Source organism: Gavialis gangeticus, unplaced genomic scaffold (assembly GCF_001723915.1).
Source record: "Gavialis gangeticus isolate Ggan-Ray unplaced genomic scaffold, GavGan_comp1, whole genome shotgun sequence".
In the NCBI taxonomy this organism is placed as follows: Eukaryota; Metazoa; Chordata; order Crocodylia; family Gavialidae; genus Gavialis; species Gavialis gangeticus.
In genome coordinates, this window is record NW_017729032.1 from 193562378 (window position 1) to 193585118 (window position 22741).

The window sequence follows — 22741 nt, forward strand, 5'->3', positions numbered from 1 at the left end:
AAGCCATATCTTTGACCCCCCCCCCAGCATGACACATTTCTAAGGCAGTTACTGACAGAAGAAACCATTCTACACCTATCTACACACACATTTGGCAGCACTGGCATACAAACATAAACATTTGCTTTTTGTACTTAACTATGAGTGACTATATTACAAAATACAGAATCTCACTGCTTACAACAGGCTCCCTACAGTGTTTATATGATGTCAGTTATATTTGGGAAGTTTTGTTTCATTTACAGAGATAAAAATAAAAAATAAAACCCTATTTACTTGCAGTCAGTACAGATTGGTATCTAAAGTGCTGTAGCTATTTCTCACGTGAAGTACAGCAAAATAACTACTCTGCACTAAACACCTCAAGAATTATTGACTTTTAACATTGTGACCACCGTAGCCAAAGTCATGTTTCTATTTAGGAAAGGAACATTATTTTTAATGTCATCAGCTCTGATTACGAATTTAGGTAAAATAAAGATGGAGCAAATGGGTAAACCTGAGTACCTAAAGCTAGACTCCTAAATGAATATGTAGGACACTTAAATGTCATATGTGTTGAGAAGTGCTACACACTTACAAAACCTACTGGCACCGGTGGGAGCTGCATATTCTCAGCAATTTTGAAAAGCAGGACACTTTCTTTTAGGTGCCTAACTATGGATTTTGGTTCCAGCACCCTTCCCATATTTCCTCCGTCTGGTGGCTAAATTAAAGGTGTACAGCACCCACGTGACCATACAGTGAAGAAGACAAACTTAGGTAAAAATATCTGATTTTCTTGGATAATTTTTTCTACGCTATTCCTGAATTTAGTCTATTTCTATTATTCATTTGCCCATTTATTTCTCTAGCCTGTCTTCAAATTTTTACTTGTTCTATCATCAGAACACTTTTGGTGGGCTGGACTTCCTTTGAAATCAAAGGATAGAAAAGCAGCTAAACTCCACAGAAAGGAGAGCATGGCACAAAGGGTGGTTTGGGGAAAAAAAATCAGACATATCTTGTGGGAAAAAAATCCAGTTGAGCCAGGGATTGCACAAAGTCTATGTACCACAAAGGCAATGACAAAATGACACAGGAAATACATGGGCCCTCTGAAGTTACTAGGAAGTGTCCCATCTCCAGTTTTGAATACAACAGCAGGATGTTTTATCCTGACTTAGAAAAAAGACATTTCTTTTAAAAAGTCTTTAAAAAAACTTCATTCAAATAATGCATGTGCTTATCTTCAGCAAATAAAAGAGGTGAACTTTTATTGAAACAAGAGACATTGTAATAGGTGCGGTTGTTGCTGTACAAACATACTCCCTACTTGCATGGCACAAACTAGCTACCAACTTGTTTTGTTTCCTTTTTTAACTCAAATGTCATGAGTTTGAAAGTTCTGATTTACATTTTAATATTATTGGGTTCACATTCCTCCCAGAAAAGAGGAAAGAAAAAATAAAACTCTAAAGAAAGGAAAGAGAGGAAAATTTTAAGGAAAGAAATACAGTGTGTGAATTTTTATTGTGGTATTCACTGGCCCTATCACTAGCGTAGGTGTAGGGGAAATTGTTATTTCATTCTGTGTAGGTAACACAGGTTTACTTTGTAGCTAGCCTTTAAAACAAACATACAGGTCTCAAATCAGTCTCAGGGGAAAAAACAGGGACAGAAGCAGGTGCTTCTGTTGTTTACACGCACATGCATGCACTTGCACGCAATCTGTTGAAATATCATCAAACCCAGTGATCTTTAATAAAATCTATCTTTTTAACTACCGATATATGCTTTTGAGTGCTGAAAGCTTACCTCTTGTACTTGGGAAGGAATTGTTAAGCTGTTCCATCACCTCCTCCAAACCTGTGCTTGTGTCCTGGGGAGGATTGAGCAGGTCATCCTCACCTGAAAAACAAATCCAAATCAGAATATTTAAGTCACTTAAAAATACCTGGTAAACAAATCACCTTGAAGGCTATTTCTTCATGAACCTAAGGGCAAAGTTACATGCTACACTTAAAACATACTAAGGATACTTAAAATGTGAGTGCCTGCACGTTAAAGCTTGCTAACTTGTGCTAAGTGCCCTCTGAGTTTCTCAAAGTTATGCCACTTCTGGCAAGGATTAACTCTGTACCATGCTACTTGGCTCATGTTAGGGTAACATCTGTCTGCTCCATGGTGATAAAATAAATGATTTGCAGTCTTCCAGTATCCCAACCTGCACTGCTCAAAGTCCCCTTCCCTACCACCCAGAGCAGAGACAGGGCATAGATATCCTGGCACCTAGCCACACCTCCGTTTGCCAGACCTCTAGTGACAAGTCAGAGTTGTGCAGGCAAGAAACAGTATAACCCTTAATGTGCAACTGCTCATAGCAAGTTCTAATATTAACATTGCTTAACATTCGACAGATTTAGTATGGTCTAAATGTAATGTGCAACTTCACCCTAACCTGAAGCTGAGCACGTGAAATAAATCCTTCTGGATAATATCTAATCTAAATTTTAAATGTTGTCAGTAATCATATTCCTTTCATTTTTCTTTTTAACAAATTTGTGTAAATTCAATTAAATTAATTAAAAACAATGAAAGGATAACCTGCTCTAGGGGAAATCTTCTAGTAAGGGTAGTGAGTCCAGCCTTGGTCCCTCTTTCAGATGCTTTCATTCCATTACTGGGACCAAATGTTGCTGCTGTGAATAGTGTGGTCTGAGTAGCTGTCTAATGGTGCTGAATTCATTTTAACAATGCGTTGCCTACCAGAGTAAATCAGAACTAACTGAAATACTCATCTGCATCAGTATTAATATTTCTGACAGTTTAATTGCATCAGATTGGAGCTTCAGGAACATTCAATTGTACTGTGGAAGGTTTTAGCAGCAGTTTAACAAAGCAAAATACATTTGTCCCTTTGAATAATTTCTGTAACCTGATTATAAGGGAGAAGCTTAATGGGAGTTTTAATACATTTCATTTTCACAGGTATCTTTACATTTTCTGATGTTTTCACAGAATCAAAAGCCATCTGCCCAATTGTACACCAAAGGAGGGTACTTTTGCTAGTTTTTAATCTAGCTCCTAATAACAGTAAAGTGCTTCAAAAGCATGGTTTCTAAAAGGAGAATAAACCTGGAGGATACTCAGTGAGTGAGATTCACTCTCTTTTATTTGTCTCTTCTAATCCCCCATTAAGATGCAAAAGCTGCTTTGCCATCTGTAACAAGCATCTAAAGGTGCATCATCATTTTGAAAATGACTTGATGAGCCTTTGTCCTCTAATGCACAGTCCCCTGTTGTTAGTGATGAATATACAATGTATCTTGCCCTACTCAGCTTGAAAAACCAGTGCAATCTAAACAATGTTAATGCTAGCAAAAATTCAACTTTTTATATTCCATGTTACTGAATTTTCTAATACAAGAGACAAGATAAAATCCAACGTTTACAAGACTGCTCATACTCTCTACTCTCAGGATTAGCCCATGTCTGCACTTTGAGGCAGCAGGACTCATTTTCACATCAAATGTTGCCTTGTTAGAGGTGCCATCATTGGAAAATTTAGTAAAACTAAAATAATTTTTTTCAACCTCTGGCAGATATCAAAATTGATATTCAGAGCCAGATCTTGCCACCCACACTCAAGCACTTTGCTTCTTCAGCCCGGATAATGAAGTCAGAACTTTTAAAAATCCAAAGATCAGGGTATAACTGTTGCTTTGGTCAACATTATTTCCCCTCAATAAACACAGGCACTAGGGCCCACAGCATAATGAGCACAGATATGAGCTCAGCTATGTTTGCCCTCTTGGTCAAAACTCCTATGTTCAATGCTTAGTGGCTAAGAAAAGATTGCTTAAAATTTACATACATTTAAATAAACCAATGAGACAAGACATCACACAAACAGCCATAACAAAAACTCAACCCAAACCATTGGTAGTACTGGTACCATGCTGGTAGAACAGTATCTTACAGGATGCTTAGAAGGGCTACTGGTACATCGAGCTGGGAAATAAGTTTGCAAATCATATAACCCTTAGCAAAAATATTCTCTAAGAAATGCTCCCTTACTAATCACTGTCACAAAGAAACTCAGCTGAACTGTTTCAGGTTGCCTCAATTACTACAATATGGAAAGGAGAGAAGCAAAAGGTTGGGACCCTAATACTTGAAAGACAAAACCAATGGCTTCAAATCTCACTCAGGAATCAGTTTATCACCAGGGCAGATCAAAAACTAGGGGTGTAATGTGCTCTGGTAGGCAAGCCAATTTCATGTGCAGATTTCTGCATTTTGGAAGCGTTTCCACATTACAGCTCTGTGAAGAACAGATTGCTGTAATCTAACTTTAAGACTACAACGATAATTTACAGAGATACCTGTAGCAGGATTTAACCCAAAAAAGAAGTCCTTCTTACCAAGGGAAGGTAAGTAGCTACCATTACTCAAATCAGTGCTCTGAAAAAGAGAGGTGGAACACACCTTTTGTATGAACAGTATTATCTAAAACTAGATTTTGATTTAGGCTAGAGAAGTTTCTTTCTCAGCATCCTCTCATTATTTTTGTTCTGTTTTGAATTTCGTTTCAAAAGCAGACAGCCTCATAGCCTCAAATCTTCTGGGATGGGAAAGAGGAAAACATGACAAACATTATCAGTTAAGAACATTTCACATTAGCATGGTCCATAAGACTGCGATCTCTGTCACATAGCACTGTGACACTAGTTCATTACTGGGTCTCATTGCCTAGGGACAGAAGTGATCAGAAACTGGTTTAAACTTGTAACGAAACAGAAGCTCAGTGCACATAAACCAGTTTCAAAATGGCTGAAACTGGGTTAGGATAAACCTGGTTGAATGTAGTATCAGACTTAAATGATTTGTGTCAAACTGGTTTACAGAACTTCTGTCCTAGACTGCTTCCTCCCCTCCCAGACTCCCCCAGCAGCCCAGCATGCTTTTCAGCCCTGGGCTGGGCAGGTCTGTGCTGTCTGCTACAGTGAGAAGGGCTGGCCCTGCCCTTCTGCTCTCTAGCCAGCGTAGGGGTGGGGACATGGCCAGATGCCAGCCCAGCATGGCCCCCTGAGGCGAAGGGGCAAGAAGGGAGCTTTATTTCCTCCTCTCTCCCCTCAGGACCCCAGCTGGGGCCTGCCTGTATAGCAGCCTGTCAGAGCCCCTCCCCACTTACTGCTCCAGTGGCAGGGACATGACCAGATGCCAGCTGGCATGGCTAAGTGGGCAGGGAGGGGGTTTATTGCCCTCTTGCCAGTGCTTTAACAACTGCATGTCAAACCAGTGCCTGCACAGCAAAGGTAACTAACACCTTGTTAAAATGTTAATCCAAGAGCTATTGAGATTGCAGTATGGGGTTAACAACTTTGACTGTTTCTGTGGTGACCCACCTACCTAGCAGCAGGTGTTTTCCTATCCCTTTGTCTTCCAAGCTTCCCCTCGTTTACATCTTCACAGACTTCTTGTTTTCTTTAGCTTCTTTTCTACTGTGGAGAACTCACAGCATCAGCAGAATCTCCCACTGCCTGAAGAAGGGTGTCTATGCCCAAAAGCTTTCAAATAACCTTTTTCCAAGTACAGTAAAAGCTGTGCTATCCGGCATCTTACAAGCCGGCATGCTCCACTAACCAGCATGCCGGCTTGTAAGATAAAGTGAAACTGGAAGTGCCCATTGTGGCATTTCTGGTTTCTGAGACCACATGGCCCGGGGCAAAGCAGCCTGTGCTGCCAAGCCCCCATGGTGTGGGGGCATAACAGGCTGTGCGGGGCCCGCCTCCCTGTCCTGTGGGGCCTGCAGAACCCACAGGACTGGCGGCAACGCAGCAGGAGGGGCGGCGATGACACCTGCCTTTTTCTATCCAGAGGCTTATTGGAGGAAGGGACAAGAAAGGACCCTTCTTAAGGACTAAAGTAAGCAGTTGATAAGAGGAGGGGAAGGAAAAGGGGAGGGGGCAGGATTTCCCCAAGCTCCCCCAAGCCATGGGGGAGGGGGAAGAGGCTGGAGAACTGGGGTTGTCCCCTGCCGCCTGTGGGTGCATCCAGACATGAGTTTGGTTCCCTGAGGACAAGTAGAGGCGGTGCACCTTGCACTGCCACTTCTTGTCCCCAGGGAACGTCTGTGCCACATGTGCTTTGGCGCACAGCAAGTTGCCCCAATTGGGGGAGGCGAGGCTGATGCCAGCACTGGGCTGGCCCCAGGAGCATTACCTGGGGTTGCGGGAGCCTCCTAGGGCTGAAGCTACAGCGATTCTGCCACGTGTAGCCTGACTGGAAGCGGAGCGTGGCTGCGGGTGGCCTGGCTCCACTTTTCAGCAGCATGTGCTGGCCGAACATGTACTGCTCCATTTTTTTTTACTCCTTGGTATCCAGGGTCAAAAAGACCTACAGAAAAAAAACCTGGCGTAGCATACGCTTGGGCAGTGCACCCTTGCAGCATGGACAGCACAGGACTGTGCAGTATGTGGTGCTGCAAACATGTTTACAGTATCATATACTGCATGGTTGCACTTGTCTGGATGCGTCCTTTGAGTGCAGAGCCTAGCCCTGCAAGACCAGACTGAGAGGTGAGAGGTGTTGGCATAGACCTAGCACAATCATCACATGTATGTGAGGAGATGGAGCTAAGGGAACAGGAGAGGGTCCCAGACAGCTTGAGGGTTGCAAACAGCTTGACCAAAGAATGCAGAAAGGTACATTTACATTATAAAGTACAATGTATAGAAGGTGGGAATACTTTCCTGAATACCTGGCTGTAAGGAGACGCTCCGCTCTCAGGATTATGTAAGATTTATGCAAGGCTTTCTTTTATCTTCTTGGTTTATTACAGTCCATTTCAAGTTAGACTAAGCTGTGTGTACTCTCATTGTGTTTTACTGGGCTGTATCTTAGCATAGGCAAGGGTTTTTGTTTTTTCTTAATTGTGTGCTTGAGGTTGCAAATTGCTGTGTTCAATATACACTTGCTTCAGAGAAAGGACGTTTTCCTCCCCACCCAGACCCCAGCTGGTGTCCCATGCAGGCCAGGGATAGGGTGGCCAACATAGAGGACATCCTGGTTTTCTGCTACTCTGTCCTCTATTGATATAAAACCTGATGCCTTTATGTCCTCTACTTTTCTCTTCAAGAGAAAAATAGAGGGCATAAAGGCATCCAGTTTTGTATCAATAGAGGACAAAGGACAACAGGACTGTACTTTATGGTGGCCACCCTAGCCAGAGAGGGGATTTAAACCCCGACCCTACAGCAGGCTACCTCAGGCTGGTGCTTGACGATGCCCCCTCTGCTCCAGCAGGGAGGGGTGAGAGCCTTTTGGAGGGCTTTCTCTCCTCTCATTTGGCTGTGGCTGGCAGGTGTGCTGTAGCGCCCCTGGCTTCTGGCACTCCCTAATTCAAAAGTGAATATCTGTCCATTTGTTAATTGGTTCAATCTGCACAGCTTGGACTAAACTGCAAAGACTGAATCAATTGAGCCTTGGGCTTTTTGACTGTCTGTACCTAGCCATTATGATTATACTGAAATCAATGAAATGTTTTGTGCCCTTCTAAATTTTGTTTAAAAAAGAAAAAAAAAACCACTCCTAACTAATTCTGGTACAACAAATTAGTTAAAATGAGCATAATTTTTGTCATGTTTTGCATGATGAGAAGCAAATTATTTTATTTTTGGCCTAACTTATGATGTGACATAGACTTAATCATCTGTTAATAAGGAGGCTAGTAACTGCTGCATTTCTGGTTTTGTTTGCATACTTTTAAGTAACACATTTTATGGCAAAAGGGAAAAAAAAATAAAAAGGAGTAATTAAGTGTGTCATGAAATGATAAGGCTTACAAAATTTAATTTCTTCAGATCACTGACCTAAATCATCTATTATTATGTTCATAACAAATTTTCTAGTGTGTTTGTGGTCTAGATGACTAAGTAAGAAAATAAGCTACCACAGAGGCCCTACAGTAAAATCCCCTATTGCTCCTGACTACTCTTTTCTCACTTTTATCTTCTGTAATAATTCTATACTATGTTATCGTATACTGGTAGCATTGATATTAATATATTCTATGTACTATATTAGTACGCTGAGGTAATCAAATTAAATTAACTTATTGCAAGTGAACATTACTGCATACTAATGATGTTACTTGAAATCAATCCTTCTTCCTGGACAACAAATACTTATGTCACCTAGGAAAATTACAGCAAACTTACTATAGAGACACACAAGCAAAATTTCCAGCCATCATATACTGAATATTATTAATAAAACTTACCCTACAACCCATATGATAGGTTATCACCAGGGATCCTGGTTTTCTCTGATAAAAAAAAAATCCCCAATTTTTGTTTTTAATTAGTAACCCAAAATCCACATTTTTCCATTCCAAAATGAAACACCACTAAAATTAGTGGTGTTTCATTTTAATCATGGAAAAATGTGAATTTGGGGTTATTTTTTTAACACTGAAAAGTAGGGATTTTTTCCTCAGAGAAAACCAGGATCCCTGTTTATCAACACATACATTTCTATAAAAGCAAACAGGTAGGTGTTGCTTGTCAGTGGCATTGCAATTCTATTTATTTAAAAATGGTATTTTAAAATAGGAAGATATCAGGCAGACAACAGGGTAGAGGTGTACCTTACAGCCTAACTGAATCCAATGTATAAGCTTTCATGAGCAATAGATCATTTTATCAGATGCTATGTTACTCATGAAAGGTTAAGCATCTTTGAATTGGTTAGTCTATGAAATACACCTGTGCTCTGCCTTTTAAGATGCTATCAGTTAAAACAGTAGGATGACTGCTTGTATGTTTTAATTCTTCAGTTATAATTATTCTGTCTACAAGAAGGTCAAGTTAAGTTAAACTTCCTGGCTTTTATATTCTCTTTTATATGACAAAAACAGTGTCTAGATCTTTAGATGTGTGCGCTTTGGTGTTTTTGTTGATTTGGGAGCTCTTGGCCATCAGAGACGTTACCAGGGATCACTATGTGGAAGTGGCTCTCCTTGATCCTTGGCTTTTATACATTTTAACTGGATACTTTAGGTTACCTGTGATGCCCATTTTTTTTAAAAACAAACTCTGGATGATCTCTGTGTTTGATGTCAAGACATCTGTGACACTACACAATGCCAAATATTTAAGCTTATAGTGTTAAGGTGATAGAAAACAATCTTTGATTACAGTTTGAACTTACCCATGGTTTCTGAAGTCTGGCTGCCAACAACACGAAGAAGCATTGGCTGACTGCTATCTGACCTCTGTAAGGAGGTAGAAGGAGAGGACAGAGTTGCACCATTCACCTTGGCATCTGCCTGGGGCTGAAATATTAGAAGAAAACAAGCTGGTTATTGTATAGTTTGTATCTATCCCATGACTACACAGCCCCTTTTTATTAAATGCAGCTGTGAATTAAAAGAAGAAACAGATCACACAAATGCATTAATTGTGATATTATTTTACCACTCATCTACAGAAAGATCAACTTTTTCTCTTCTGTGGCTAGCACTTACAGATACCACTTCTAAATGGGTTACAATTATAGGTGATGTTTCAAACTATGCTTTAGAAAAATCATTCTTTCAAAATCCAAATAAAAAAGCCTGATGGCTCACCTGTTCTAGCAGTTGTCTCAGCCTGTGCAGCTGTGACTCCAGCTGTTTGTTGTGATCCTCAAGAATTTGCATCCTGGCTTCCAGGCGACCCTTGTGCTGGCGAAGCAGCTTAGCTTCTGCAATGAGCTCAGCATCTCGGGGACTTTGGGGGGAGATAGGCATCATCTCAGGTGGGGATGGCAGTGGAGAGAGTCCTTTGTGATCGTGCTGCTGCTTCAGTCGGTCATATTCTGCTTGCAGGTTTCTGTTGATACGGAAAAGGTAAAGTACTATCTTCTCAAAGTAGATTAGTACAGCATCTCCCATACTATGGCTATATAATTTAGCATGCTGTAAACTGATATTATATAAGACATGCAACAGTTAAGGGTGGGCAAATGATTTGGGCAATAATTTAAGCCTAGCTAAACCATCTGAATTTGAGTTGGTTGCAATCCTCATGCTTTGAGTTTGATTACATGGACAAAATGTTGCCACTTTGGATAGATTTGTACTCAGACTTCATAGCAAAGGTCTGAAACACAAAGAGCACCGTTAGGATTATGGTCCACATATGAGTACTCTAATAACAGAGCACTGAACAATGAGCTAATCCGGGAATTAAATTCAAAATTCTATTAATATTTTGATAGATGGGTGACACAGGAATGCAGGTCTAACTCTTTAGGCTACCCCAAATTTCTAACTCTTTGTTATCCCATTAACTCTATATTGGATTAAATGTCCTTCAATCACTTGCTTGAATAAAACATTTCATTGATTAATATCAGATATAGGGTTATGCACATCCATATTTGAAAGTGCTATTCAGTACCAGAAACAAGAACTCTTGATAGTGAATAATATTTTATTTTTTTAAAGAACAAATTCTGAACATTCAGATGACTATCAAGCAATAAGAAGAGAGGGAGATAAAAACTAGAAGTTTAGTTACAGACAATGCAGTCCATCTTACTAATGATAAAAAAAAACCTTATAGTAGAAGTCTTCACAGAAAGCAGGTATAATAAGATGTATTGGGATTTTATTGCTATGATGTGCTTTTACTATAATTCAAAGAAAAAAAATGGTACCATAGGCTGACTGCTTATTCCTCAAAAGTAGTGGCCTAGATATTCTTGGTTTTTAAATTCTTTACTCTATGCCCTAGTAGGGACAGATTAGAAGCTGTGAAAACAGACATCTTTTTAATACTATTGCCAGCAAAACTAAATTCACATTGACATTTTAATCTACAGGCCAAATAACATCCTCTAAATTCCACTATGAGTTTTATTAGACTCTGAAACACTTGTAATGGCACATAACTGTGATCACAGTATGTAAGTAGTTCTGAAATGGAGCCTGTATGTGATGGTTATATGACATAAGATTATCCAGCACAATAAAGTTGAACATCCTCCTTAATCCACATAGGTAGTAACGGTCAGCACTTCTTCCACAGTGAAACATACTGGCCAAATGCAACTTCACCTCTGAATGGACAAGTAGTTCTTATGCTGCTAATTTAGTCACATAGGGCACTTACACACATGCGGGAAGCCTGCTCCAGCCCTGCACATCGGAGCAGACTCAATTAATCAAGTCTGCCGGAGCATTTAAATTGACGTGTTCTGGCAGCCTCGTGCATCCTGTGCATCAGGTGTGCAGCGCACCTCTGTACTGAGAAAATGGTGGCAGTGTGCTTTGAAATAAAACACATTCAAAGAGCCCTGCTGCCATTTTCTCAGCACGGGGACATGCTGTGCCACTGATACACATGACGCATGTGTGCTTTTAATTAGCACAGCTTGCTAATTAATAGCACCTGGCTTCATGTCAGAAGCATGTGTAAAAATGCCCATAAATGGTATTTAGAGCCACTTGCATGGATTTTAGATCCCACTCCCTTTCCCCCCACCCCAGAAAGCATATAACTTTACGTTAGTCACAAAAACAAAGGTAGAACAGAACCCTCCCATATATTAGCTTAACTACCTGGTGGTTAAAGCACATGTCAAATGAGTGGGAGACCCAAGTTCTAGGCCGCTTCACCCAGATGGGTTTTGAACTTACATCTCCTACCCTCAGCAAAATGTATTGACCACAAAACCACTGGAAATGCAGGCCTAAAAGTGCCCTCCAGCTGTAGCTGGCCCAATGGCAGCCAAGATGGGAAGATATGTGGGCTAGGAAAGCAAGCTTGAGAGAGTGTGAATCAGAGATGGGCGCTCCCCAAGAAGGGCAGGCACCCTGGATTTGGATTCCAGCCTCCAATGCTGTTTCCATCTTCTACATTTAGAAGACATTGGCTAAAATGAATAGACAGCAGTGGGAGAGTTTTTGCTCCATTGTGGATAGGAACAAGGTCCAGATTCCAGGGGTCCCTCCCTTTCCATCTTACTGAGCCACACCCTCTTGCTTGCTCTCTATAGACAAACATTTGTGCTGGTTTTAGAAGTTATATAAAACCAGTGTTATTACTGACATACTGACTTCTATGTGCTGTGTAGCTATGAACCTATTCTACTTCAGTACCAGGAAGACTCTCTACTCTCACCTGCTGGTGAGATGCATTAAGTTGTTTGCTGTACATGCTGAAGCCTTGGAAATGCAATTATAGTGGCTTACTCTTACTTTATCTGCAGGAGCAAGAGGGAACAAGAGTGTCCTGTGGAAAATGCTTAGATGGTGCAAACAGTGAATGTGGGATTCTATACTAAGATTAAAGGTACTACTTTTTTGGAACTGCTGATGAATGGTACTGTTTCTTGCCTTCACAGTCAGCTAGTTAATAATGTGTATTAGGCCCAGTTGATGTGGGCAGTCTTGAGAACCTGGGACCAAAATACTTTGACAAGTGGTTAATGATGCTGGATCTTAGATACTGAACTTTGTTGGGTAGAAACACTTGAACTAAGTCAATGTTTATGCTATGTATCAACCTGCTTCAAGCAAGTGGCTTATCAGAAGGATGGATCCCTGGCACCAGGCTCAACATATCCAGATAACACCACTTATGTCAACTCACAACAACTTCAGACAAGTAGCCTACACAGTCAAGTGTGCTTAAATCTAGACACCAGACTTAGACTAGACAGTTGAGTGAAACTTAGCACCCAACATAATAGGCCCTAGAGTCCTTTATGACATGGTTCAGTCAATGAGATGTCTACAATTTTGGATTTTCTGCAACTAAATTTGATCAATGTGTCAAGTATCCAAGGGTGACACTGGGATGCTGGCAACATAAGAGATTTTCTCTAGCTAAAAGGTGTATAGGTCTGAATACTGGTAACCTCATCTAATCAGCTGATTCTCATGTTCTGAGAGTGATTCTGGAACAATATGGCAAGTAATATAATTAGCACTTAGTTTAATGAATGAGGGCTGGTTCCACATATCCAGGAAAAGAAAGCTAAAAATCTTGAATGGAACATTTTACTCTGAATGAAACTGTATTGTCTAAACTAGAGAAGAATCATAGAGTTAGAAGAGACAACAAGAGCCATCTATTCCAGCACAGTGGCAAGATTCTGGACTAGAACGACCCCAGACAGACACGTATATGGCATGCTATCCAGAGAGAAAGTACTTATTTACTTTTCCTAGCTCTGGAGTACTGTCTCAATGTTTGTGGTAAAAAAGAAATGTTGTTGCAGGCCAGGTTCCTAAGGCATTGCCCATGTCTGTCAGAATTAGACATTTGTGCTCAGAAAAAAAGAGTGTATTTTAAAAACTAAAGACATAAAAAGTAAAAAGAAAAAGAGATAACAATCTTCTCAAAATGAGAGTGAATGAACAAACAGTCACAATATCTATAATCCAGCCCTACCAAACCATAATTCAGGCCAGATGACTTTATCTCTGGACGTCATAGTCTAATAAAACTGACATAACTTGTCATTAGAGAATACACGTGTTTTAAGAAAAGATGTACAAATAAGATGGAAAACTATTTTATGAACTAGGCTTGTACCTCATGCATTGATAAAGTAAAATGATACGGAAAATAAACATTACATATTTGAAATCAAAACAATGGGATAATTCACTCCTGAGTTCTTGTTTACCATCATCATTTGTGAAGTTCACTATTTGGTAATGAAAGTCCCATTGGGCCACATGGTTGAGAATTTTGCCCCAGAAGCATCAATAAGCACAGGGATCTGTGTGAAGTTGAAGGCTTCTTAGAAAGGCATTGGTTTGCATGACTGATAAACTGGGTAACTGCTCACTCTGGTAAACAGAAACTCCCCCTCATTCTGATATTGTGGTTTGCATAGAGCAATCAATGTCTCAGAAGATTTATATATCTACAGCTTTTTTTTTTTTTTTTTTTTTTAGAGATGCATTGCTGTAAGCACTTTCCAACTACTGGCAACTATAGGGCAGTCATTATTTATCAAGTCTGAAGAGGCACTCAGCTACATGAGGACAAAAGCAGCTTTGAGATTTGGTATGGAGGCTGATGTACTCCCTACAACTCAGTGGAGGGGGGGGGGAGTCAAATATTCCAGCAGTTCAAATTTGAGCAGATATTCTACTAAGTTTTCATTATAGTAGTTAGGCAGAGGGAGACCTAAAATAGGAAAAGCATTCTTTTTACAGAAATAGGATGGTAAAACAGACTAAAATAAAATGATAAGGAACACATTTCAATGTTTCTTAAGTAAAATGAATAAAAAGTTTGAAAACACTTGTCAGAAATTGTGAGGTGGTACCACTACCCAGGGACAGATCCAGGGGGTGTGCAGTGGTGCATCTGCACCCTGCTTTGATTCCTGGTACATTCTGGCTAGGGACAGACATTCAAAAAGCCTGAATTGATTCAATCTTTGCAGGTTAGTCTAACCTGCAGTGAATGACCTGGTTTGCAAGTGGATAGACATTCAGCACATGCCTGCAGTGGCTCAAGCCAGAAGCCCAGGGGTGCTAGAGCAGCCCTCCCTTCCACCGGGAAGCTAAGCTGAGGAAGCGGGGTATGTGGCCAGGCCCCAGCAGGCTCACCACAGCACCTCCCCGATAGCTGGGAGTCCTGGCACACAGGGCTGCCCAGTCCCAAAGGGGAACTCCTCCCTCTCCCCCACCACCACAGGCCTGGGAGGGGGGTCCTGTTAAGCTGCCTGGCCCCAGAGCAGGACTCTTTTTCCTGCTTCTCCCCCATCACTGCACGGTGGGGAGCAGGGGCGCTACAGGATGCTGCCCAGCCCCAGAGGGGGATTCTTCTCCCCACTCCTCCCCCCACCCCCAAGGCTGGGGCAGGCTCTATTCTATGCTGGGGGGAAGTCTTTCCCTTTCTCCCCCTCCCACCCCAGAGTGGCAGCAGAAGCATGGAGCTGCATGGCATTGGGGTGTGTGAGGAAGGGTGGGGGGTGTAGGGACCTTCACCCCCACCATGGTGTGCAGGCCCTATCGCCTGGCAACAGCAACAGGTGGGGAGGTCAGGGTTCTTGTGCCCAGTGCAGGTGCAGCTCCAGCCAGTTCTGCATGGGGGGAGGGAGCGGAGTCTGCCTCATCCACGTGGCTCTGCTCCCTGAGGCTACAGCACCAGCACTCACAGTGGGAAAAGCCTGGAACTGAAGCCAGCTGCTTCCCCCGTTCCCTGCCATGCAGGTCCCAGCACTTTGCCAGGAATGGAGGGAGCCCACCCCCTGCTTCTCTGCAGAGTTCAGAGCTGGGCTTCCCCTCTGTGAGTGCAGAGCTGCAGGCATGCGACATGAAGTCCCAGGGGCAGAAGTGGCCAGGCAGGCTGCATGAGGCTGAGCTCTTCGCCCCCAGCACAGCACTGGCTGCCTCTATCATAGCTCCACGCCACGTGCATGCAGCTCCACACTCCCAGAGGGGAAGCCACATTAAGGTGAAGGGGGCAGGGAGAAGGGTTAATTCCTCCCTCAGCCCCTTCCCTGCAGCTGGTGTCCGCCACCTCCAGGGGCCACCACTGCAACCCCCTCCTCTCTGCTCCCCGGCAGACAGGCTGACCCTGGCTGCAGTGGAAGAAAAGGGGAAGGAGCGAAGAATTAACCCTCTCCCTGTCCACTTTGCCTTAACAGGGCCATGCTGGCCAGTGTCTCTGCTAGGGCCAGTCCCTGCTCTGGCTAGAGAGTACATGGGTGGGGTCACAGAACCCTGCCCAGACCAGAGAGCATGCCGGGATGCTGGGGCAGTCTGCTTTATCTTAAACCAGAAAGGGGTCTTGGACAGACATTGTATAAACCAATTTGAGCCAATTCAGTTAAGTCTGATTCTACATTCAACCAGGTTTATCTCAAACTGGTTTTGGCCATTTTGAAAGTGGTTTATGTGCACTAAATGTCTGTTATGTTACAGGTTTAAACTATTTTTTGATCACTTAAACTGGTTTATGTGTAATGTCTGTCCCTAGCCTCTGGGTCCAAAGCAGCAACATTTCTATTCAGGAAACAGTGAGGGAGTCCATTGACTTCACGGCTCATAATCTACCTGACTTTTTTCTGAACTCTTCATTCTGTGGATGTTAACAACCCTCTCTTCTTTTTAATGGTCTTGAATTTTCCACTAATCAAGCTACTTCTGTAATTGTGCTGTCTGTAAGCTGCTTCTGGTAATGAAGCTCCTATTCCACAGCCTTGCAGAACTGATTTTAAGTCTAGCTAAAAACGTTAACTTGGGTGTGGAAATGACTTTCAGTGGAGCATTAGGTATACTACTAACAATCAAAATGATCAAGAAGGTTAGATTTTGTTTTGATGAAGAAACAGACATACATTTAATACTAATAAAACAGGATTTTAAAATTATTTTGCCTAGTTTGTTTTGTAAACGTAATATATGATATAGCAAGCTAATGAATATTCTAACAAAGGTGTTTGTTTTTGCTTCAATCTAAAATTGAATAATATAGCCCTACACACTTTTATCAGTAAAGCTTATAGTTCCTCTTTAATTGGAAAAAAAAATATGAGTTGTGTTATACATGATAATGTGCCCCACCATTTACATCAACCTTTTCAAAATCCTACATCCACCCATGCTACTACCCCAATTATCATAATCCTAACAGCAAAAAAATTATAAAGCTGTATTGTTCAAATTTTTTTTCTCATATTCTTTTTTTAGCATGAATAGGATACAGTATTTTTCCTCCCTATGTGAAGAATTTTTTTAGGCTGCATTGCTTCCCCTTGTTTCCATATTTTTTTAACCCTGGACAAATTTTCAAAATATTTCTTATCCAGTTTGAACTCAAATTTGATATTTCTTGTGTTATTTCTTTCTTTCTATTTTTTTTTTGGCCTTTTTCTTATATTATGATAATTTCCTCTGCTTCAAACTTAATGCTTAAGTTGGTAAGCCAGTGACTGGTTGAAGAAAGTTATTTCTTGCAATTTAAAATTGAGTTTAGGTGTAGTGTCCTATCACATGTAATGGAGGAGTTTCATTAACTGATATTAAAGTTTCATCTATTGTTCTGACTCAGCACTGTCCTCACATAATCTGACTTCCACTTCAGGAGCTAGTCCTTTTCCTTGCAACTCTTGCCTCTAGCACTTCTCTCTCATACTCTATGCCTCTTTAACTTTCTGTATCACTTGAAAACTCATCTGAAAAAAATGGTCTTTTCCATTCCCCATTTCTTCTTCTCACTCTGCAGTTCATTATTTAACCCCATCACACAGGGGTGCTCTTCCTGTGGTCTGGAATCCAGCTCACAGGGCTTTCCATGTGTTGGGAAATTTGGCAGTGGGGGAGCAGTGACAGTACTGCCACCCCTCCCTGCTGCCAAAATCCCAAGCTCCACAGGGAGGGTCAGAGCTGGGCCATGATCATCTCCCTGGCACAGCTGGACTGGAGTCAAGTCATACCCCTTTCTCTCTCTGTGGCCTGGTTGGCACTGGGCTGCACCCCCTTGCCCTCCTGTCGGACCAAGCTACGCCTCCTTCCCTCCTCCCAACCATGTTGGGGCTGAGCCATGCCCCATTCCTCCTGTGGGGCTGGGCCATCTCCCCTCCCCCTGTGTAGGTGGGTTGGGGCCAAGGCATGCCCCTTCCCCTCCATGGGGTCAGGTTGGGGTCTTCCCAAGCCCTCTTCCACCACGCTGGGCCAGGCTGCCGTCCCCCCACCCATGCAGTCAGGTGGGACGCAGCCAAATCCAGCTCATGGAGGGACTGGACAATGCCCACCTGGCTCGCCAGCCAAAAAGGTTCAGTGCCACTACCTTAGCAGATATCAGGAAACCATGTATGTGGAAAAAAAACCTCTGTAAAATATCATTGTCTTGAACTTTCTGTCAGGGTGCTGATTTTTATCAGACTGAGATTCTGAGGTATCACACTTGGAGTGAGAAAAGGGACATTCACTACTTTTATAAAGAGATGGTGTTGTTAGTACTGGGGCTAGTCAGATCTAACACCAGAGTTTGGGATCAAACCTTCAGTTAAAAAAAAATTAATACTTGTATTATAGTACTGTCTAATTACTGCCATCACATCTGGATCCCTTTATGTTAGGTGCTGGCAGACACAGACAGAACCTGGCCCAAAGAATTTATAGTCTGAATTAAGCTGCATTATTTCAATGTTAAAGACAAAAGAAGGGAGTGGGAAAGTAACAGTGGGTGCATCCGCACATGCAATTAATGGAATGTAATACACTGAAACAGCTTGCTTTGGAGTCAGCTGCTCCCAGCATCTATATGTACACCTGGGACAGCAGCAGTTTGAGCTGGGGCTGGCTGGCTGGGTGGGCTGAGCGAGCCACCAGTCACCATCTACATGTTTCAGCACAGTAAGCCACTCTGCTATAAGATAGTACCGTCTTTGACAGAGTTAATTAGTTTGCTGTGCCCTAATACTGGTACACATGTAGACTGTGATGCTTTACTTTAGAGCTAATTAGTCTACTCCAAAGTAAAGTGCACATGTGGATGCACCCAGTGGGTTGTAAATGGTGCCTCTTAGCATAGTGTAAATGCTTCAGTGTTTTGGGGATATAAACAAACAAGACATTACAGAGATCAGTAACCCCTGCTATATGTGGAGCTCAAGTGCCAAGTCATACAGAGAAGTCCACCTTAGCCTCCAGAGGGAAGAAAGTATATTTGTGGTCTTTCAGGAAGGAGAGATACATGGCCTTAATTCGTTGACATAACTGAGAAGAATTTGGTGCAAGTCCAGAAGGAATCACAAAGGTAGCTTTGTGTGCATTCTGGGATATCTAGGTATCAGATCAGTCTCTCTCAGTCTGCTCTCATCTATGCTAGCTGCCAAAGGCATCTAGGGTCATTCTGGTAGCCAATGATCATTTATCTCGAAACAACTCCGAAACTTTATGTTAATGGCTGGAAGGTGATGTGACATAAGGGCCACTACAATCCACCTAAATTACTCAAAGAATCCTGTAGGCAGTGGAAAACAAGTGTTGCTGATTCTTTCAGGAGTCTTGTGATATGTCTCAAAGCCTCAGTTCCAGAAACAAATGATTACACAAAAATCTCTGCCTTCAATTAAAAATAAGAAAACCATTCTTAGCCCTCAGAGAAGCAGAATAAAAACAAGGAAATGCAAGGAATTTATACCCTAAAAGCTTGAATACTAACAATACTTATTTTCTTTAATTCCAATGATGTTTGAGACCTGACTCCTTATTTTTTAATAACATTCATGACCACAATACTCAATCAGCTAGTCATCTGATATACCAAGATTAGCGGGAGTTTATGATAGTGGAATAGAGTTCCAAGGTGCCACAGAAAAAGGACTACAGTGTTTTGCTGCTTCCTCTTGTGATGAAAAGCAACGAAAAGCAAGAGGTCAAAAGCTAGGTTATAAGAAGACTGAAATAAAATGGCACCAAAAATGTACCTCTTTTTGCTAGTCTGGCAGAACACTCACCCTGTATTGAGCATTATCACAAAGTCAAGACGCACCATCTATAACACACTTCAGCCCCGGCAAGGGCACTGAGGTGAATTTTATCCTGTCTGAATGTACTGTACCTTTATTTCACAGCTCTTTTATCTTTTAAAAGAATACTATTTTGAAGCTATTTCAAATCTCTCCTTTATATATACTTCTGACCGATCTCTCCAGGAAAAATATGCCAGCCAACTGGTAATTTTCAAGTGAAAAAAAGCCTCCTCTAGGTCTCAACAGCACAAAACTCTCTTTCAGATAATGGCTAATATGGAATAAGGTAACACAGAAATAAGAGTTTTAAAATATTATTGTAACATAGCTGATATAAATAGTATATTACATCAAAAAGAGTTAGTCATCACTGATTGAATAACTTGTAATAAATAACACCATAATCACAAGATTAAGTGACCCATATTTTCCTTTAAATTTCCGATTTCAAAGGTTCTGCAAAGAGGGCTAAACACAATATCATCAGCATATCAAAAAAAGCATGAATGGGATTATAATGATACCATTTCATTCTTATCATCCCTCACAGATCTAAACTGTTGAAGAGAATACAGGCAGAAGATTCACTGGGACAAACATGATGAAAAAGACAGCCTAACAGCCAGTTTCTCAGGTTGTAGTATGGCTTTGTTTGGGATCACATCATGTACGGACACAATTACAGTCATGCTTAGGAATGTACAGATCACCTGTTCTCCTCCTCCAGATCTGCTAGGATTCTCTCTAGTTCACCTCTCTCTTCACTTTCCAGGGAAATCAGGATCTGGGCAGGGCTTCGGGGCTGGCTCAGTGGGGACTCCTGGTTCAAACTTTGGCAGTAGTGCTGGATTAATAAATGCTCATCATCTCTGGAAAACACAACAAAAATACAAACTGTTTCCTACACTTCTACCTTTGTACCTAATTAATGAAAGGTGACTGTGTGCGTATCTCTTCTACCTTTTAATGTTATACTATACCAATTTCATTATTAATAAGTGACTGTTGCATAGATGAATATTTTAGAAATATAAAAGACCCTGGCATATCTACAAGCCAAATTTTGCCAATCATTACCGTTTCATGGAATTAGCACTAAAGTAGATAAGTAACACATCAAAGCACAGGTGAAGGCACTTATTCAGGAAGTGGGAGATCAGCAGGGATCCTGGTTTTCTCTGATTTCAAAAAGGCCCCAATTTTCAGATTAAAAAAGTAACCTAAAATCCACATTTTTGTGTGATTAAAATGAAACACCACTACATATATATCACTATATACATATATATATAATGTATATATAGTGTCATTTTTCATCTAGTGATTAAAATGAAAATCACTATATATGTATAGTGGAAAACATGGATTTTGGCTTTTTTATATCCTAAAATTGGGGATTTTTTTTGATTAGACAAAGCCAGGATCCCTGCAGATCAGTTCAGCTCATCACACACTTCCTAGAAAAAGTGCTGTAATCACCAGACTATGTGCTAGGCAGAGTTGTGGATATCTTCCATGCATTCTGTTGAAGTAGGGATACTAAGTATCAAGGAATGCAAGGGACATGGGGCCAGATGGAAGGCATACAAAACACTGCCTGAATTTCTGGCCAAGTGTGGTGGCTGTCCTTTAGGAAACATGGAGCTGTGGTTTCTGCTTCCAATGCTGTTAAAGTATTTTTCATTAAATACTCACTATAAAAATTGTTCTGTGTGGTTTTTATTTGCCACGTATTTAATTGAGTATTTATTGGGGGTATGTGTAGTTCCTATTAAAAAATGAAAATACTAGTGGGCTAAATGTTATTCCTCAAGATGCTAATAAAGTAATTTTATAAACTATAAGAGTATTAAAGCAATTAGGTTGTCTTAAAATTATTTTGGTTAGTAAAAGCTGAAGAAGTGTTTTCAAAACAGACAACCTTTCCTGTTGTTAAAGAAAATGTTAAGGAATTCATTAGCTCTTGAGCTTAGATGTTTCACCTAACATTTCAGCCTCAAGCTCATTCATAAAATTAAGTTACATTTTTGTGGAAGGAAGAATTAGCTGAGGAAAAGGTGAAAAACATAGCACTACCAACTATAAGGAAGAGCACAATGGGCCACATTTTGCTAAATGACAGCCTCTATTTTTGGATGTGTAATTTGCATCAGCAGAATTTAAACATGTAGTATACAATCTCACTTCAGCCAGAAGTGAAAATTTGCGTATACGGCTATCTGACTGTAAACAGCAAACCAGATCATTCAACATCCCAGGTGCTTTCTTGCCAACAGTAATTAGAGTGAGCCTGAAATATGAAATGCAGAGATATAAATCCAAATATGGGGATACTACAAAACTGGAGAAAGCATCTGAGTCTTTGGTTGGCTCAAAGGTTGCAATTCTATCCCAGTTTTTTGGGATTATATCTGAGGGTTGTGGCATGCAAACTGTGCTACAAAATGGAAGACCACATGCTTTTTAAAAATGTATCTCAGGTGTATTTAGTCAATTAAAAATAGAGCTGAATCACATGGACTATTCCAGCAAACCAAAATATAATGAAAAATATAGTTCATCTTATTATCAGTGTTAGTATTTAAATACTTCCATGGAAAGTAATATAAATAATACTATTAAAATCAACAATTTCAAAAGCTTGTTTGACTTTGGAAGAAAAGGCACAAATAACTGTATAAAAGAGTTCTGAATATAGGATTTTACTAGGTCAGAACTCTTCTTTTAACTTTCTTTGGTATGGGGGCTGATGTCTTATGACTGCTACAGTAGTTGGCTGCAGCATGATTTATTTTCAAACTGCAACAATGCCTGTTGACTCTACAAAGACAAACCTCAAGAAAAAGTAAAAAAATGAAACAAATAGTTTTATTATATCCAAGTATACATCACATGCTTACAGTAATCTTTATAAAATGCTCAAGCCTTGGAATTTGAATGCAAATGAATGAAAACTATTGTCTGAAGCACAGGGCTTTAAAGGGACATGGCAAACTTACTAAAAGAACTTGTCTGCATGTTTTGATCTGTAAATTGTTTCATTATTTGTGAAGCTTGTGTTGAAGAAATGTCACACTTTTAATTGCACCAGAACTTAATCAGCAGTTGCTTATTTGGACTTTGAGTTATAAATAATAAACCATGTACTGGTTTATATATTTGTATGGCACAATAATTTCCACAATGAGACTGCATTATGATCAGATGTGAACAGCAAAGCGAGGTGAATTCAGCACTGCAGAACATTATTGCAAGATGCTAA

General features: G+C 40.8%; 1 protein-coding gene across 8 annotated transcripts in view; it reads right to left on the minus strand.

Moving 5' to 3' along the window:
* Positions 1-22741, minus strand: part of DMD (dystrophin) — a 2221918-nt gene that overhangs the window by 24360 nt on the left and 2174817 nt on the right. For all 8 annotated transcript variants that reach the window (XM_019523954.1, XM_019523951.1, XM_019523950.1 and 5 more), the window contains 4 exons: positions 20190-20348; positions 9614-9857; positions 9196-9319; positions 1798-1890 (listed from right to left, as the gene is read on the minus strand). In XM_019523954.1, coding sequence (XP_019379499.1) covers positions 1798-1890; positions 9196-9319; positions 9614-9857; positions 20190-20348 — 620 coding nt within the window. The remainder of the gene's footprint in view (positions 1-1797; positions 1891-9195; positions 9320-9613; positions 9858-20189; positions 20349-22741) is intronic.